This window comes from Carettochelys insculpta, chromosome 4 (genome assembly GCF_033958435.1).
Source record: "Carettochelys insculpta isolate YL-2023 chromosome 4, ASM3395843v1, whole genome shotgun sequence".
Lineage (NCBI taxonomy): Eukaryota > Metazoa > Chordata > Testudines > Carettochelyidae > Carettochelys > Carettochelys insculpta.
In genome coordinates this window covers 133,532,294-133,552,457 of record NC_134140.1, presented here as the reverse complement: position 1 = coordinate 133,552,457, position 20,164 = coordinate 133,532,294, and the positions used below count along the sequence as shown (strand labels likewise).

Below are 20,164 nucleotides of genomic sequence, written 5' to 3'. Positions count from 1 at the left end.
CTTCATCAAGGAAAAAATAGGCAGGCGTAATTTATTTAGTTAATTTTATATTTACTGATAAATAATTACTTGTGGAGAAGAACTACTGACCCTCTCATTTTAATACTCATTGGTGTGAGAAATAACCGTGGAATCATTTCACAGGGATCACATGTTTCTGATGAACGAAGCCCTGATTAGGTGCAAATACCAACCCCTGTGGGGTGTGGTTTTCCATCAGTTTCATGTCACACCATTCTGAGCAACTCCAGAAGACCTTAACATGGTGAGTAGGGTAAGGCTGGGTCAGTGAGAGCGGCATATCTCGGGAGTGTGGGTTTACTGAGTGGGGGGAACTCCACACCTGAAAATCTCGGGTGGGTGCTTAATTTTAGGCACTGGGAATTACAACTGAGTCCACATTTTGCCCAGGTTTCTCAATTTTGTTGCCTTCTCCTCCATACCACCCCCTGTTACTGTTTGATGCTACTGGGCTGCCCTGCCATGGGGAACTGTGAACTGTCTGGGGAAGAAACTGTCAGTTTTTATCTATGTCTGTACAGTGTTGCAGAAGCATCAGGCTGGTAGAGACCTTAGGAAGTCCCGCCCCCCTGCACCTGACCCTTGGCTGAGGTCCTGAGGGCGCCACAGAAATAAAAATAGTCAAAACCAAGGGAGGCTGATGCTGCTTCAGAGTGTGGGTTTAAACGCGCATTTGTAGGGCTGGGCTTTGAGATTGTAGGGGTAGCGCATGAGGAAAGTGGGGACCGTGGACATCCAAGCAGGACCTGAATGAGAGCAGAGACGCTGCTGTATTTTGACTTCAGCTCACTGATGTTATCTTAAATCTCAGGGAGGCTCAACGTTCCCTCCTATGTCATGGGGGATTTTGTACCCCATGGGGGGAATTCCAGTGACAAACCGCCTCCTCTGCTGCAGAGCAGTGGCGAAGTTATGGTTCTTGGAGAGCAGGGCTTTTCATTCATTTTGATCATTGACTGAATAGGCACACTGGCCATGTGTGTGAATCTGACTTAGGTTTAATCCAGCTGGAAACACTCCCTAAACTCAGTCTGAATAAAGGAGAGGAGTAAGGCAGAGACATCATTGCACAAATCGCTCAGGCCCTTAAAAAAAAAAGAGATACAGCACGCAATCCACCCGCAGCCCCATGGCATTTACGGTGTGGTTTCAGTGCTGTGGAGTCAGTCTGAGCAGATCACGTTGATCTTGGAAATAGGCACATGCACACATAAAGGGGTCCCCAAAACTGTTTGCCTGAGGCCTATTTCTACGTGGTAGAGATGGCTTCTGCAGAGCTCTGACACCTGAGGGAGTCCTGCTTGACATGGGGCTCCAGTGTTGGATCTGAACTGTCCCTGCAATGCTGGCCCTGATGCAGAAGTACAATAAATTATCAAGAGTTCCTAATTTTCCTGCTAACAACTGTTTTGGACTGGATGTTTTTCATGAATGTTCTGGGCTTGATTCTCATTTACACCAAGGCCTCTGACAGTGTAAATGTAATTTATGGCCAATTCCAGGCCTCTTGACACTGCCGGCATTCAGAACACTGACGGCCCTGTGAGTATTTATTCCACAGATCCAGATTTGACTGGTGTTTTTCAGTGCGTCACTGGTGCAAATATCAGCCCCATTGGTTGTGCCTTGATGTTCTTTCCCAGGTAAAATCATAGGCTGTTACAGCACTTCCTGTGCCTGACTCCACCCATTCTGGTGCAAGTGAGGAATAACTGTACTGCCCCCACTCATACCAACGTGGAAGCACTGGCAGGGAGTGGAGAGCCTGACCCCCTTGTACAAAACGGTGCCAGCAATAGAACTTGGGGACATTTTTTACAACAACCCATAATAATCCTGTTGCCAGAGAATGGCATGTCAGCTATTCAAACTCAAGTGTGAATTTATTTGAGCCAAGCGATTGGCAGCAAGCACAGTGACCGCAAGTTCAACCCTCTCCTGCATTTGTTATCATCGACGCAGACTGTAAAAGATGAGGAAAAGCAGTTCCTTAGGAACTGCTGACCATGCACAAGAGGTAATCGCTTCCCTTGTCTCCCTCCCCCATCTCTTGGCTGCATTGGAACCAATCTGCCTTCTCCCCAACACCAACAAAGCAGGGGGAAAGATGAGCAAACTACTCACTCTAAGGTCACCTGAGCCACAGAATCCATTGAACTGTATCCATTTTCCATGAAGATCTCAGCATATCGTCCCATTTTGATGGCTTCCAGCCATTCACCAACTGATCTGTAGGTACCACTTCCCAGGGGGCTATGTTCTCCCAATAAATTTGACACCCTGAAAAAAAGAAAAAAAAAACCAGTTGAAGATGCGTCCAACAACAAGTGTTTCCTCACCACTTTTTCGCATTGAAGGCAAGATTTTGTTTTACTTTCCTAGATAATCCTGACGCCTGTGCCCTTAATGGCTTTGAGAGGGTGTAACTGCTCCTGTCAACACAAGTTGTGCCACTGACTTTAGTGTGAACAGTTAGATCATCAACACTGAAAGCTTTGGAAAATCCCGCACTTGAAACTATTTTATCAGCAACAAGAAAAAAGAACAAAAAGCAGTCAAGTAGCACTTTAAAGACTAGCAAAATAGTTTATTAGGTGAGCTTCCGTGGGACAGACCCACTTCTTCAGACCAAGACTAGCAAAATAGTTTATTAGGTGAGCTTTCGTGGGACAGACCCACTTCTTCAGACCGGTCTGAAGAAGTGGGTCTGTCCCATGAAAGCTCACCTAATAAACTATTTTGCTAGTCTTTAAAGTGCTACTTGACTGCTTTTTGTTTTGATAGTGTATAGACTAGCACGGCTTCCTCTCTGTTACTAAGAAAAAAGAAAAAAGTGTCACAAAGAATCAGATAAACAAGAATTTGCAGATTGCAACCTTCCTCTTAATCTATTTGCTTTATTCATGGCAGTGTTATTCTTTGCACCATTATTCTGCTTTCAAGAGCACAAAGCAGAAGGCCTTAACCCTGGAGTCAGCAGCCTGTCCTAGGTGGAGCACCAAAATTTGACCTTTTGACCTTTATTTACGGTCCAAGTGCTGGAGATACTTTTTATAGTCACTAACAGTGCTATTCACATCAACTTCATTCATAAATACATTAAGATGCAGAGCTTTACCATGTAGGTCATGGTTGGTGGCATTAGCTGGTCTCTTGTTAATCCACAGGCTTTGAGCAAATTCTGGGCTTCGTGCAGGATTTGGGGCAAGACTGAGCTCTCACCTTGCGTGTCAATGAAAATCGGCTCACATACCACTCTTGGCACATGTACCTGGGGTTGGTGACACTTGCCTCAGCAGAATGGGGCTTTTAGCACTCTGCAGTGAGTACTGTTCATTGGTAAGGAGCCTACCTCTATATGTGGTCTCAGCTCCTAGGCATAAACCGCTAGAGACTGCATACCTTCAGGATCTCAGATTTGCCTCTTGCACTCTATTTTGCCTCTCTTAAAACAAAGTGTGCAGAGCCTGGCAGCCAAAATCGACTTCCAAGCACATCAGAAGTAGGGAGACAAACACATACCATTTTCCCTAGGCACACTGGTGAGCAGTCAGAATTTAAAAGCTTGCTCCTGCAAGCATGGAGAGGTCTCTCAAAACTGTTCAGCAGCTGTCGCCCCCAGTGATTTCAGCGATTAATTCAATCTGGCCATGGACTCAGGAGGTTGTCTTTCAGCGCCCATTAAAAAAAACTGGCCCATGATTCACAGAGCTTAGGTCATGGGAGCTGTTCCACTGCAGTCACCAGAACTGTACTGGGCCTGGCTCAGTGGGACCCACATACCTAGAGGTGGGGTTCACTGTCCCATGCTGTGGCACCTAGACACTTACACAGAGAAAGAATTAGTGACCTCTGCAGCCTTAGCTGAGAGCCAGCTGGCCTTTAGCTCTGACTGCAGAGGCTCCAGAGGTCCCAGGTTTGAATCTACCTGTGGGTGGTTACAGCAGCGTAGCCCCATTCTTCACTGGTTGCTTCCTGGGGAGCCGAGCAGTTCTGGACCAAGGATTGTGCCAGCCCAGGGGAGGACAATGCTCTTGGGCTCCCTTCCTGGCTGTCAGGTCTGGCCAACTTCTGAGCTATTTCCTGTGGCTTTCTGGCCGCTGTACCACCAATTTCCCAGCCCTGGCTGCTTCTTGGTTCCAGCCACAGCTCCCTGGCAGGGATGTGAAAGCTTAACCACTTAACTGGCAAGCATCACCCTTGAGCAGTTGATACTTACTGGTTCCAGTAAACCAGTCGGAGCTGGAGAAGCTCCCCGCTAGCCATGGGTAGGGGATTGGTTTGGTACCACGGGGACTGCTAGGGGTGGGGGCAGCTCCTGTCTGCAGTGCAGGGGGGAAGCGGGGACAGTGCTCCAGCTTGGCTATGCTGGGAGTGGGGCCACTCCAGTCCAGATAGGCTAAAGCACTCTCCTCGCTTGCTCCCCTTTAATTGGCTAACCAGTTAAACATCACTTTGAACCAGGTAACCAATTAAATAGGATTTACATCCCTAATCCCTGGCCTCAGCCATGGGCCCCGGCTTCCCAGCCCTAGACACACCATCCCAGCTGCTGCCAGTCCCCTTGTCACTGGCCCAGCTGTGGCTGTCTGGCCAGAGCTCCCAGCTGCCAGGCTCTCCACTGGCCCCTGCTCCTGGCCACCAGATTTCTCTGCGCCAGCAACATCTGTGGTCTTGCTGGATCACAGATGTTGCTGGACCAGAGAGTCTTTGATTTCAGAGGTTCAACCTGTAGTTGATCTCAGAGTGCTAGCCAGAGGCCAGTATCATTATTCCCATATTACAGATAGGTCAAATGAGGCTCAAAGTGGTGAAGGGATTTCCCCAAAGTCATCCAGGTGAGCTGGGATGGATTCCATGCCTTCCAAGACAGAGTTAGTGATCAGTTTCCTAAGCTACACAACCTAATAAATCCATATGAAATGCTAACCACAGAGATAAGCTTTTGCTGGTTTAAGCCTTAAATATGTAAATCCAATTCAAATACACCTGACTGGAAGAAAATCCAGGATATTCTATTTCAGAGCACTCCAGGAATCTTCACATATTTTACGATTGCATTAGTACTATTTGTTTACTTAATGGCTATGTTGAAGAGCCCAATAAAATATAAATACTGACAGTAACAACAGTGTAGTGTTTTCACATAACATAATAGGTACATAAGGGATTAAAACTTCCTCACTAACGTGTAGTAATGCTGTGAGGAATCTACTGCTGTGCACACATTGTAAGGTTACTGTTTCCTCTCATATTTGTGTTAGTGGGAAATTTTTAATAAAGAATATTTGTTTAAAAATCCTTTAGTTCTGCATTGTCTTTAATAATCTTTTGTTCTGGATAGAGAATGACACTTCACCACAACAAATGGCTGCCAATCTTTTTGGCAATACTCAAATTAGGACTTGCTTGAAATGGTACGTGCATTATCAGATCAGTGAAGTGCTAGAAGAAATGGTTTATGGACAATTTTTATTTTCTCTAGACCAACCTACTAGGGCAGCAGGTGAACCACAACGCAGCCTGCCCCCAGATGATTGTTCCAGACTGATAATAAAAGAGAAGTGTTCCAAATTTGATGCTATCATAAATCTTTTTATTCAAACCTGTTAGGAATGATATTACACCTGATTGCTAATAAGTATATTCCCCAATCACGTCTTGGGAAAGTTAATGGTGCTTGGAAAGTAGTTTGAAGAATCGTGCCTACTTTGTATTTAAAAACGACATGTGTGCCAATAAATAATGAAACCCATTGCTTCAAAGGTGCTTAGGAACCTACCTCTGCGAGTTGGGTGTCTAAGTTTTAGGATCTGGGCCATGGTGCCAATGGAACCATTCCAAACAACTGTTGCTTATTTCTTGCCTGTTGCTAAAGTTAATCTCACCAATACAAATACTTGTGTAATTTCTTCCCTGTGATGAAAATTCATCTCCTACAAAGCCAGGACCAACTTCTCAGCTGGTGTAAATCAGTGGAGCAGTGTAATTAAGAAGTGAGTAATATAAAGCGGCAGAGGAAAATGCCATACCCCCAGTTATAGGTCATTCTTCCCCAGCTTCTGCCATGGTGGTGAAATTATTATCTGAGATGACTAGCCTGCTGAAATTTACTGATATGTTTATATTTCCATTTCCTACCATGTCCACCTTAATTGAAGGCTCTCATTTTTCACACTTCACACTAATATTGTACACTGGCTGGTTTTTCAGTTGATGTGGTTTAGAAAATTGGGTACAAGTTTTTGGAAACCACAAGGATTTATTAATGTCTGAAAACCTATTAGAAATAGAGGTGAACATTAACAAGCTTCTGCATGGTTATGGTACATTATACCAGGGGAGAAGTGCATCTGGTTTTACTGCTCCCCCAAATCTGCTCTAGAGAATGTCTTTCCTATTCATATTACCAAAGTAAAATCAACAGACTTGATGATGTTATTTATATAGTTTAAGGGCCAAATCTTGCTTTCATTTTCCTGGGTGTAAATCACAAATAAATCCACGACCTAGCTATAAACATGGCTGCAAATCAAGCAGGCCTGCTAACATCAGTAGCAGTGGTGGCCAGAGCTCCCGGCCCCTTTTGAAGTCCTGGTGGAGCAAAAGGCTGACTGTCCTTGTCCCCACCCCTTCCCCTCTTGGCCAGGCCCCTCTCTCACCTTGCTCCGGGGCCCATGATAGTTATTGGCCCTGCTGAAATGAAACGTCTCCAAGGATCACTTCAGAAGGGATTCATTTAGAATGTTATGGAATTGCTAGCGTAACCACCAACTTAAACAGAAAAAGCTAGGGATGCTATTCTGAACATGATGAAGCATGTGGTACCTCTGCCAGGGACTGTTCAGACCAGAAAGTGAAGTTGTTTCAGTGCCAGAGCATTAGGACATGAATCCCACATGGCGAAAAAAAAAAAGGCATTGGCTTGGATTTGTACCTGCTGGATGCATTAACCAGGGTCTTCAAGCTGCTTGGGTTCCGGATGAGCTTGTCCAACATGCTGACGATTTCGTCAAACTTGGGCCTGCTGTTACGGTCTTTCTGCCAGCAGTCGAGCATTAGCTGGTACAGAGCAGCCGGGCAGTCCATGGGACTTGGCAAACGGTAGCCCTCCTCCACAGCTTTGATCACCTAGGGGAGACAAAACAAGAGGGCGGGATTTTTTTTTCTTGTGCCAAATACAAATTGTTTTAACTTAAATGGTTCCTGCCCACCAAGTCACTCATTGTTTCTGACCAAATTTCAACAAAAATCGCTGTCACATGTGTCACCGTCCCTGGTGTCTTTAATAATCAGGAAAATATGGGGTGAAAATAATTTCCAGTCATTGAAAGAAATTTGATGAAGAGCCTCAGCAGGTGTAATCTGCCATAGAATCACTGCAGTCAATGGGCCCGCTGCCCAGCTCTTGCAAATTGCTGTAGCTCCATTTAAAGCAATGTACATTGCCAGAATTCCAGTGAAGTCAGGGAATATCATCGTCAGAGTCAATGGAGCTACCCTACTTTGCACCAGACGAACCTCTGTAATCCTTCGTGATTATAAAAATCAGACAGTCATAGAAATGGAAGACACCTCTACAGATCAGAAGTCCAGCTCCCTGACAGGACCAAGCATCTTCTGGACCATCCCTGACAAGTGTTTGCCTAACTTGCTCTTAAAAATCTCCAAAGATGGAGATTCCACAGCCCCCTTAGGCAACGTATTCCAGTGCTTAATCACCCTGACAGTTAGGATGTTTTTCCTAAAGTCTGTCTTAAACCTCCCTTATTGCAATTTAAGCCCATTGCTTCTTATCCTAACCTCAAAGGTTAAGGAGAATAATTTTTACCCTCCTTTTTACAACCTTATATCTGTCCTTGAATTCTGAGAACAGCAGCTTGAGCTCTTTCTAGCAATTTCTCAGAAAAGAATATATATATATATATATATATATATATATATATATATATATTTAATTAAAAGGCATGAGCCGGACCACACACTTGCTTTGCAACAATAAAAGCCCACCTTTGCATGGCCAACTCATATATCATTCAAGAAAAATGGGGTCTAGTCATTGGTTGTCGTGTACCCATCTCTAGCAGGAAATGAAAATGCCTGCATGATGGCATATGGCCATTAATAGCAGAGGAGGGTTAAAATCCATTCATTTAAAATGCAAATGGAGAACTTTATGATATTTTATAACTTTGTATCTAATACAACAGTTACAAACTTGTGCTTTCTCTGTCCTTCAGAGGGGACAGACAAAAGCAACACACAGTGACTGTGGAAGAGACTTTTTTAAAGTGAACACTGAAAATAAACAAATCCATTTTGATTACAAAACAATTTATTCTTAACGTCGGGGGATATCTGAATTGACATTTCTATGGTAGATTCTTAAAAAAGGTCAAACCCTGCAGCTCCTAATTAGGTACCTAAATCAATTGCTGCATTCTCAGAGGAGTTTGACTTTTATTTAGACATATGTGGTAGGTAACTATTCCAAGATAGACTCAATAGTTGGAGTTTGTTACCACTGATGGAAATGTCTTACAAAAGATTCTCTGTTATTTAAATGCATTGCTTTCAAATATAGCCAGTAGATAGCAAAACTGTTCTTGCAACCTTAATCCAAAATGCTTTCATTTATGGTAAGTGTAGTACCGACAATTATTATTATTAAGGCTATGAAATGTAAGCAGGATATACTGCCTGAGTTTGCAGGTACAGGTCATCCCACATCACCCTCCACTAGGGAGTCTTGTCCAAAGCTCATTAGGAACCTACTGACTGAATGATTTTTTATGGGTAAGTGCTGTTGAAACCAAAACCTTTTTGCAGAAACATACCGAGTTGAATGAGAGATTTGTCTGGAAGGTTTCTCATACTCCATCTTCTCTTCTCTCTCTGGTAAAACCAGAGATAGAGAGGGAAAGACTTTCAGAATAGCCAGTACCCTGGTAGTTGGGGAACTCTGATTGGATGTTAGAGGTCCGGTTACAAGTCCCTGAATTTGTGGATTCAGACCAGGACCTTCAACATGAGTCTGCCATATTCCAACTGCTGTCACCTCTGGGATTCTGGGGGTCTCTCTCATGTTTTTTCATGAAAAAAATTGAAGTGTTTTGGTTCCGGTCCATATGAGACTGAAAACAAATGCTGAAACCTCAACATTTTTCAGGAAATGGAATTCCTGCATTCCAGCCAGCTCAAATCCTGAACCAGCTGGAACAGTTCCTGTAAGCAGCAGCAACTGGCCCATAAGGGGAACAAAGCCATCAAAACTGGTATGAGCCCCAAATCTGGGCCATCTAGTCTTCTGAGGACACTCTTCCCAATGAACAAACTTACATGATGTGCCATATTCTCATTGGGTGTTTCTGGGTACTGGACACTTCTGACAATCCAGCCCCTAGTGTCTACATCAAGTAGATCAGTGGAACACAAATGAAACTCCATCCAGAGCCCTTTTGTGACAATGGGAAGACACTCCTTGATTTCATTGACTACTGGAGTAGGGCCTTAGTCCTGCTGCCCATTTTGGGCCAGCAAAATGAGTGGTCTTGTTCTATGACAATGGATTTGTTGGGCCTAACCTACTTCTGTTACCAGATCTTCTGCTTTTTTGTGTTACGTTTCTAGTCTCTCTGTGATACCAAATTTGTAGCCATTGAAGAAAATAATCCCATGTGGCATGGGCGAAAGATCATGTGTCTAAGTAATATATTTGTGCACATTTATAACACAGAGGGCTCTCCCTCCACATACACCAGAAAGAATATAGCAAAAGATGTGTAGCAGACAAGCTGGTCCCATTACATAATGGTTAGGTATATTTTATATTCCAGGCACTAACATTAATACAGCAAGCTCAATGGACATGCATTCTGGCAATGCAATGTAAAGGGTATCAAAACAGTGTAAGCCGCCATGATTCTTATGGTACCTTTTTTCATGTTCATATGTTCTTGGGCTGGCAACAAGAACATGACTATGAGAAAGAAGTAGCAATGACTAAGGCCCTGGAAGCAACCAAGGTATGGGGGCAGAAAACATGCACCACACACCTTTGTTCATGAACACATGTACCCCGAGAAGAGGGGTTTGGGAACAATTTGTAGAGTGGGGATGCTGAGAGCCATTGAGCCAAACCATAAACCCCATATATGATGGAAACCACTTCAAATCAGAGGGTGCTGCAGCACAGCCCCCCAGCACTCACAGATCCAGTACCTATGTTGGAGAAGGTTTGATGGTCCAAATATTTGGCTGGGAGAAAACTTGAGGGCCCTAATGCACCCTGTAATCATTGCTGTCCAGGTACAGAACACTGTCAGTTGGCTCAGGGCTACCTGGTGGAGAGCGAATTGGGATAACTTGTTCTAGAAGACTCAGGGAATATATCTAGCCCAATGGGTTCACAAATGTTAAAGCCAGAAGTAACCACTACAATCACTTGGCCTGAACATCTGCAGAACACAGGCTGGCGAAGTCCTCCCAACAATTTCTGCATCAAATCCACATCTTGTGGTTGACCTAGAGTGTGCTTTTCAGGAAGACATCCAATTTTGATTGAAACACTTGATTTGCAGTCTTCTGAATAATAATAACTGCCCATATTGAGTCAGCCTATAGTGCTGTTAACATGGACAAAACAATTGGACTACAATCCGGAGGACAATTTTACTAACCACTGACCATATTTGCAAACTATATGTTTTAACTGGCTGTGATTATAAGTCACATACAGAGGAAGCATGATATAAACTCTCTCATTAATTGAAATCCATGCAAGCAGAGAATCACAGTTTACCACATTGCATTCACCATCAATGGCAGAAACCTCCGGCTCTGGCCAACAGGGGTGAGAGTTGAGTATATGGAAAAGGGGAGGCATGAACCACTTTGGAAACAGTCCTGTGCCACAGCAAGGAATACCTTGAATTAAATTTGGTTGCTTATATGAAGTTGCCAAGCATATGTAATATAGGCACAGTGTTAATCCAAGCAAAGCTTGGACAGGAACCAATGCTAATTTCAAGAGCTAAGACTCTTATTAATTCTCTAATCCACATGTTTTGAAGAGCCAGAGTCATCCACATCATTTCAAAGACGCATTTGTGAAACTCACACACTGTCCAGAAGGATGTAGCTAAATTAATTTTCTCCTTTTTTTCTTTTTTTTTTAAATAAAGGGTCTAGAAAATGCCCTGGTTTTAAATGCTCACTATCCACAAGAGGAATTCCTCTGGCAGTGGAGTGCTATTCTGCTGACTCCATCTTGTATCTCAGTTCTTAACTTGGCATTTACCTGGCATCTGCATCATCCCAGTACATTTGTATTAGAACCAATCAGAGCTGCTTACTGCAATGCAGAAGAAACAAATTCTCATCCCTGGGCCTGGCAGAAAGGCTCTGTAATAGAGGGGGACAATCCCCTAGTAAGCTAATGTAGTGTTTTCATGGTAACTTCCCTTTGAATAAGGGAGCAAGGGTGAAAAGACTGAGGGACATAGTTGCTCCAAGTCAGAAAATAACACAAGTGTCTGCCTGGTTGAGGGCTTTCCTTTGCCTTTCTTGCTGTCTGTGATGGGTAGATATGTGGGGCTTCTTCTTCCCTGGGATGTTACAGCAAACCATGAAGGACTGATATGATGCAGTGCTCCATGTAGCAGATGATCACACGGTTGCTTATGACGAAAGAGGCACGAGATAAAATAAGAAAGAAACGGGAGTCTCCAAAGGAACTTTGCTGGTCAAGGTAATAGCGAATGCCAAATGGACAAGACCATTTTCTTTGAAACACTGGGTCTCACACTCTCCTCTGTGTGCTGCGGAGAGGTTGTAGCCATGGAAGAGAGGTGTTACGAAGGGCCACTGAATGACATTAAATAGGTAGCAGGTTTAAAACAAAAGGAAGTATTTCTTCACACAACACAGAGCCAACGTAGAGAACTCCTTGACCCCCCCATTATAAGGTTCAAAAAGAGTTAGATAACTTCATGGAGGAGTGGGCCAGCAATGGCTATTAGCTAGGACAGGCAGGGATGATGTCCCTAGCCTCTGTTTGTTAGAGGCTGGCAATGGGTGACAGGAGGGATCACTTGATGATTCCCTGTTCTATTAATTCCCTCTGAGGCAGAGCCATCCTTACCCATACGCAGAATATGCCTTTGTGTAGGGCACCTGGAAGTTTGGGGTACCACTCAGTCTTAATGTCCACCTACCTGCCTCTTCCTATCCCTGTTCTGTGGCTCTGCTTACCCCGGAGTGGATCTAATTAAGTTAAAAGGGAAAAATCCTGCCAGACAGATCAGCAGAACACTGAACCTATGAAGGCGCCGTTCAGGTGGTAATTCAACAGGCATTTGCCAGTCCCAGGTATACAGTCAGTATCTGAATTTACTTGGTTAGGCAACAGGACCTCAATTTAAAATTTGTTGTAACAATATTTCATTAGTCTGCTGCTGAAGTTTATAAAATCACATTTCTAAAATACTGTTATTCCTCCACCCCCAGCTGCTGTCAGGCAGAGATATACCAGTTAATAGTACTGTCCAGGGCCCCATGAAACCTAAGGGCAGTCTTGTTTTCTGGGCACCTGGCATTGGTCACTGTCATAAGATAGGATCCTGGGCTAGATGGACCTTTGGTCTGACCCAGTATGGTTGCTCTTATTTTCTGATGAGTTTTGCCCATGAGAAGTCTCTGCAAAGGTAGAGTGGGTGGGAAGGGGCAGTGATAACATATCCACCAGTCTCTGCTCATCTTCCCAATGTGTCTCACCAGGCTCCTACAGCCAAAGGAGCTGTACTCTAATTCCAAATTGTGGAGCCCCCTTTAGAACTGCCTCCAAAGTCTAGTTCGTACATTCAGTACAGTCTAAGGGCGTGTAAGGACTGGTCAGCAAAGAATGGCCATTGGCAATTGGGAAGGTTGCTGCCTGCAAGCCAGCCTGTATCTTGGAGGTTCTATGGATGAATGGAGGCCAGGTGTCTTTCACCTGAGCCAAGGGATTCAGACTAGGGCAGAATTCAAAGGGAACTCTGTCAGTTATGTTTCCCAGATTTCTCTCTCCCGTGAAGTGATTATCCTGGCTTCAGGGAGCATGGGACCCAGGATTTCTTACAATACTACCTTAAAAGTAATAACGGACCATTAAAACCAATAAGGTGGAGCCAGCTTTGAATCCTATTCCTTCCACATGCTGTGCAAGGAAATGGAAATGTGCTACTGACTGGAAGGAATATGTCAGAAAATGGACAAACATCTAATTCATGAAACAGTTCCAAATCGGAAATAAGCAGTTCACCTGAAGAGCTGTGAGAAACGGTCTGGCATTTTAAGTGGTCAGCCACTACCCAAACAGGGCCATGGCGGGCACCAGCTAGGGCCAGAGTTTCATATAAGCTCAGCTCTCAGTTAGGCACCTCAGCCCCCAGCAGCTCCCTTTCAGAACAGTCTCGAAAACCTGCTCCCTTTAGTTAAATACTTAAATGGAAACTGAGCCCATCTGAAAATCTGGCTGTACTTGGGAGTCTGCAGCACTTTTGAAAAGGTAAATTCAAGTGAAGCAGCAAATGTTACAAAAGGCCCCTGCAGCGACTATGCATTGCCCATGTTCATTAATAATTTGACTATACGCTATTAGTTTTGCAGAACCCCTGTTGGTTCAACGAGCAGGCTGGAGGGTGTGCACAGCTCAAGGCAGGGAACACTGCAAAATTGTTCCTGGCACGTCACCATGCAAAATCATTTCTTTTCCCCATGAAAATTAAATGTATAGTCTATCTATCAAAGGGATTAATTGTGCCATATTATATTTCATTTAATTGTTTTTATCTACACTGAATACTACCTCATCCTCTCCATTGACTGTATATTGGATCAAGCCCTGGGTGTTAGATAAGCATAGAACCAGAGAAATCAATAAGACGTCAGCTGAGGCCCTCACCCACTGTCTGGTCTGCACACTGAATTTTCCCCCTTGCAGAGGAGCCCTCAGACAGTAGTTGCTCCCCATGGGGCTCCCTGTGCTTCTCCCAGAAGATCTTGCTTGCTTGTTCCCAGTCAGATACCTTAACTAACTGTATCAGTGCACAATTGAAATCCAGGGAATACAGGCCCCTTCAGGATGTACCTGGCCTGAATGACTGTTGCGAGGTTTGAGCTCCTGTGAAGCCAGGCACTCGGGGTTCTTCATCATCTGGAGGGAGAGCACCTGACTGAGCTGAGGCATCTGGCTGGGAGAAGCCAGGTCTTCTGGGACCAGCAGGGTACATGCAACCGTGCATGCACGAAGGAGAGCAGCTGCAGCTGTTGTCTGTGAGGTGCTGAGCGTGAGGGCAACCAGGACAAGAGGGGGACTAGTTCTGGGACAGCCAGCTAAAAGGGAGGTAGGGAAAAGGTTCCGTCAGAAAGCCCGGGTGATAAGCAGCCCTGGAGTGGAGAAAGACTCTCCTTTGTATAGTGGGGGCTGGGGCTGCAGCCTCGGGTGCAGGGAGGGTCAGAGTCCCTCCATGCTTCAGCTACGCCATGAAAGATGGAGACTGGACAATGCTTCACCCCAGTGGTTGAGGGAACTCCTGCAGCAATGGGGTGAAAGGAAGAATGTTGCTAAAGGATTCTGAGTCCCCGATAGTACCTTTTGTTTTGGCCAGCCTGGAGAAGCCGGCTGTTCTCAGTGACAACGCAACACGAATGCTACCAGTTGCCTGAGCGGTACACATACAGGCTCACACTGGGACTGAAATGACGGACAGGCCTTGTTCCAGCTCTCTGCACATGGGCAGATTTCACCCGGATGGAGACAGGAGCCCTGACTCTGGTCACAAGTTTGCCAAGTAGTTTGAGTTACTTTAGACTAAGAAAAGCTCTATTATACAGGCAAACTACTGGAGTAAAATTGAAACAGTGGAACTCTCTGGGGCCTGATGCAACTCCCATTCACTAAAACGGGAGTCACGATGCGTCCTTGGATTGACACCCCCAGATATTTATTTGAACTGACCGAGTAACAAGAGGATGAGTTTGCAAAGAGATTACAATCTAAGTAGTATGTATAGCCCTAGCAAATAGCGTAAGGCACCATTGTGCTACACCAATATATGATGAGATACCATCCTTATTTAGACTGCAAGTTCTTCAAAACAAACAGACAAAAGGTCAGAGGAGAAAAAGCGATGAAGATAATGCTCAAAAATCAATGGAGGAGCTAGGAGGAGAATCGCAGCTAAGAGCCCTGTCCATTCACTAAAGGAAGCAAGCACCTAGGGCATGTCTACATTATCCACTGGATCAACAGTCAGTGATTGATCCTGAGGGGGTTGCTTTATCATGTCTAATACAGACACAATAAATCAACCACCGAGCACACTCCCTTCAATTCCATTACTTCTCCATAACGAGAAGCATGGGCTGAGTTGACGGGAGAGCATCTGCCATTGACTCACTACAGTGAAGACACTGCAGTAAGTAGATCTAAGCATGTCAACTTCATTTATGCTGTTCATGTAGCTAAATTTGCACAACTTACATCAATGGACACTGCAGTGGTGTAAATTAGGCCATACTAAAATGGGCAGCTGTCTAAGATTAAACAATATTCTCGGAAATTTGTTTTTAGTTTTTACTGTTTTCTTATGAAAAATTCCCCACAATTTACAAAAAACAGCACATTTTTTCACTCAACTTTGGATCACTCAAGTACATGAAAATACTGATTATGTTAAGAAACTCCAATAAATGAAAACAGAAAGCAGTTAAGTAGCACTTTAAAGGCTAAATAATTTATTAGGTGAGCTTTTGTGGGACAGACCCACTTCTTCAGACCATAGCCAGACCAGAACAGACTCAATATTTAAGGCACAGAGAACCAAAAACAGTAATCAAGGAGGACAAGTCAGAAAAAAATGATCAAGGTGAGCAAATCAGAGAGTGGAGAGGTGTGGCAGGGAAGGTCAAGAATTAGATTAAGTCAAATATGCAGACGAGCCCCTATAGTGACTCAGAAAGCTCCCATCCCAGTTTTTGTTTTGATAGTGTATAGACTAGCACGGTTCCCTCTCTGTTACTATTCCAATAAATGACATTAGGTAGATGTTCTTATGTTACCAATAAATTAGTGTAAGTGTAAATATGAGGTTGGCTGTTAAAGTAAGGCAATGCAGTAAAAGATACATATGCATACACATGCATATGTGTATGGATTGCTCATGTACAGTTTTTGAAAAAATGCACAGCATTAAACAGCTTTTATTTTGAATACTCAGACTTTTATCTACTGGTTGTTTTTTTCTTCTCTTTCTGCCCTCTACTAACCTCAACATTTTTCCAGATTTTTACTCATTTTTGTAACAAACACTGATCAATTCCCCAGAAACTGCAACGAAACAAGAACAGTAAACAAAGTGCTGCAGCAGCAGGTTGAACCTCTCTAGCCCAGCACCCTCGGGACCTGACCAGTGCCACACAGGAGAGTTTACCGAACCACGGAAGGTCAGCATAAGTCTAGCACACCACTTCCACTGCTTACTGAGCTCTTCGGAGACATGTAGGGGTGAATTAGAGTTAAATAATTAGAGCACAGAACACTGAGAGCCAGGACTGGCAGCTATAAACAGACTTTATGGGATCACAGGAAACTTGGCCACACCCATGAGAAGTAGACACTGGCTAACGAAAACCATGCCGAATTATGGATGTTGACAGATGACAGGGCACTAGACTAGAGAGGTTCAACCTGTACAGCCAATACGAATGTGGCTGAAATGATGCCATTTATCAACATGCATCCTCTGGCAAACCTATGTCTTTAAACATAAACCTGATGGACGGTGGTGATGTTAACATCAGTGGCACTAGAGCACTCTGCCAAGAGACCCAGACTTTACTCCATGACAACTTACTTCTCTTTGTGCAAAGCTTGTTTTAAGCTGCTGCATAAAAGGAGAGTCAAGCAAAGAAATGTCGCGGGAAAAGCAAAAGCATTTCACTGGGCTTTATGAAAGCAGCTGTCACTTTCAGACGGAGAGCACTATGTCAGTTCTGTCTATCTGAGAGTAAGAGACTTGTCATGCAGTGGCTCTGGCCAGTACTTACATCTTGATTGGTCATCTCCCAGTAGGGTCTCTCTCCGTAAGACACTACTTCCCACATCACTATCCCATAGCTCCAGACATCACTGGCTGAGGTGAATTTGCGGAAGGCGATGGCTTCTGGGGCTGTCCATCGGATTGGAATCTTCCCTCCCTGGTGTGACAAAAATCACAAGAAGTTGAGGCGGGAGGGGAGGAAAAGCAACATTTCTTAGAGCCTCAAGGGAGATTTTTTTTTTTTTCTGTTCCTGAAGGATGAGGAAAGAGATGTAGAATTCTACAGGCAGCATGCGGGCCCTCTCCATATTATCTCAGCCCATAAGCATTTGTAGCTGACTCCTAATAGGCTGAGCTCTTGTTTAAATTCCACTGGAATGCTGGAAAACAGCACCGTTAGGTTGTGCGGGTTGGCAAGGGAAAAGCCACACACTCAAGCAACTGATACAATGAACTTTCAAGAGTCTCTGAGAGGAAATGGGAAAGGAACAAACAACTTAAATATCTCTTCGAGACTTGGTGTAATGTTACTCTGGGGTAATCTGAACCTAATGCCAATTACAGTGCAGGAGGCTGGATTTTATTTTACAGATCTTTGGTCCCAATCCTGCAGCTGGTTCCAGATAGGTTAGCCAATAGAAATCAACAATGTTTCACATACATACAAACCAGAAGCCTACATGAGAAATGAGGAGACCAGATGATTAACAAACATATCAATGAGTCTTTCTTTCTTTGATTACTATTTTTTTTTGTTTTTGTTTTTGTTTTTGTTTTGTGTTTGTTTGTTTGCTTTTTGTAATATTTCTTGCATAACTAACATCGCTCTGCATCTATCTAGGGATTTCAGATTTAGGGGTTTCTCTCTGCTTTCTAATTTTTCAATTAAAATGATAATAATACTTTAATGATACATAAATCATCTCTAAGATTTTTAGTAATTAAATGTGGATTTTAATCATGGTTTGAAGAATTGTTTTCCAAGGATTATATCAAACAGTCTCCCTTTGAAGATAATTTTTGTAGAAAAAATATTCTCACGTTGTTTTTCTTTAGTGAAGCATTATTCATTCAGACCTGAAGGCAGTGGGGGCCAGGTTCTGAGCCAGTCCCCTCATCATGTCATAGCAGTTTGCCCCATAGAATTATCTGGCAGAGCTCATTGCAGGATTGGGACATTTTTCCAGGGTGAAATCTCCACACAAGGTGGAGCCCCTGAGGGAGGGGAAGGGTTCTGAGCACAGACGGTGAATTTATGTTAATAGGGTGACCGTATCTCCCATCCCAAATATGGGACGGGGTTGGCTCCCCAGCTGAACATGCCGAAGGCTTCCATCTCGGGGAGCTGCCCCAGCTGCACCCATGCACTCCCAGCTTCTCCACGCCTCAGGAAGCTGGGAAGGAGGAGGCGGCCACCTCCCATGTCTCCACATACCTCTCCCTCTGCAGGGTCCCTGCTGGCTCCCTCTGATGTTGCTGGAGAGCATGTGAGTATGTGATCTCCACATACTCTCTGGCTAGGAGCTGCAGCTGCGGGCCAGCAGGGGGCTGAATATGGGGCAATTAGCCCCTTGGTTAAAATAAGTCGGGATGCCCTTCTGGAACCAGAAATGTGGGGCTGTCCCACCAAAAATGGGATGGATGGTCACCGTTCTTACAAACAACATGCTTCTTTAATCACACGTGTAAAGGCATTACATATCCATGTAGTAAATATGAGTTGTAGCTATGATAAGAGGATTCCAGCCAACTTCCCATTACAACAGGTTTTATCGTAACATTTCCAATATATGTTCAATACTGATGGCATATATTCATATAGTATGCTTGAGAGGGTGCATTAGGAGGAGCATTTTGAGCAGATCTAGAGAAGTAGTTTTTCCCCTCTATTCGGCACTGGTGAGGCCACATCTGGAATATTGTATCCAGTTTTGCCCCCCCCCCCGGTATAAAAAGGATGTGGATGTATTGGAGCAGGCTCAGCAGAGGGCAACAAAAATGATTAAGGGGCTGGAGCACAAGACCTATGAGGAGAGGCTGAGGGATTTGGGCTTGTTTAGTTTACAAAAGGGAAGACTGAGGGGTGATTTAATAGCAGCCTTCAGCTTCCTGAAGGGGAGCTCTAAAGAGGAGGGTGAGAAACTGTTCTCAGTGGTGTCAGATGGCAGAACAAGGAGTAATGGTCAGAAGTTGAAGAGGGAGAGGTGTAGGTTAGATATTAGGAAAAACCACTTCACCAGGCGGGTGGTGAAGCACTGGAGTGCGTTGCCTAGAGAGGTGGCGGATTCTCCATCCCTTGAGGTTTTTAAGCCCCGGCTTGACAGGGTCCTGGCTGGGATGACTTAGTGGGGGTTGATCCTGCTTGAAGCAGGGGGCTGGACTAGATGACCTCCTGAGGTCCCTTCCAGCCCTCTGATTCTATGATATGTTGCATAGGTCTCCCCATATCAGAGCCAGTGGTGTTGACAGCTGCTGCAGGCCATGGGGAAAGCTGAGAGGTGGGGGCAAGCTCTGTGCCCTGGAAGGGGTGGGTCAAGAGCGGTCAGCTCTCAGCACTGCCTGGGCCGTGATGCTGGCACCCCAACCCCCTCACAGCTGTGTGCAACCGCAGCAGCTCAGCTATGGCACTTCACGCATGCCCACAAGCCTTGCCACTGCTGCCAAAGTAGCAGCGGTGGTGGGGGACGCTGCTCCAGGGTCATCTGAAACACTGGGCCTGGGGGCAGCTGCTCCCTTTCCCTTTCCCCCAGACCCCATCTGTGGGCCTGATCAGAGCTTATAGAGGCCCTACCCTGTTTGCATGACCCTCTATTGGATTTCTTTCAGCGGTCTGCAAGGACCTGGTCTTGATTGTTGTTGCTTTGTTTGGTTCTGCCTGCCTCTAACTAGCTCTGTCTCAATGAGCATTTGTCTTCTTGGCCTCCCAAAATAATGCGGTGTGCACACTCTTTGCTAGTCAGTCACGCACAGTGTGGCCACCTGCCTCCTGTGTGTAGGACTAGCCCAGGTTTAACTACAGAAAACCAACTTGGACTGTTGTTCTAGCAAGAGATATATCATGG

The 20,164-nt window shown here is 44.6% G+C and overlaps 1 protein-coding gene across 8 annotated transcripts in view; it reads right to left on the bottom strand.

The window, feature by feature from the left end:
• Nucleotides 1-20,164, bottom strand: part of EPHA5 (EPH receptor A5) — a 313,288-nt gene that overhangs the window by 8,207 nt on the left and 284,917 nt on the right. For all 8 annotated transcript variants that reach the window (XM_074993896.1, XM_074993897.1, XM_074993899.1 and 5 more), the window contains 3 exons: nucleotides 17,110-17,259; nucleotides 6,959-7,152; nucleotides 2,146-2,301 (listed from right to left, as the gene is read on the bottom strand). In XM_074993896.1, coding sequence (XP_074849997.1) covers nucleotides 2,146-2,301; nucleotides 6,959-7,152; nucleotides 17,110-17,259 — 500 coding nt within the window. The remainder of the gene's footprint in view (nucleotides 1-2,145; nucleotides 2,302-6,958; nucleotides 7,153-17,109; nucleotides 17,260-20,164) is intronic.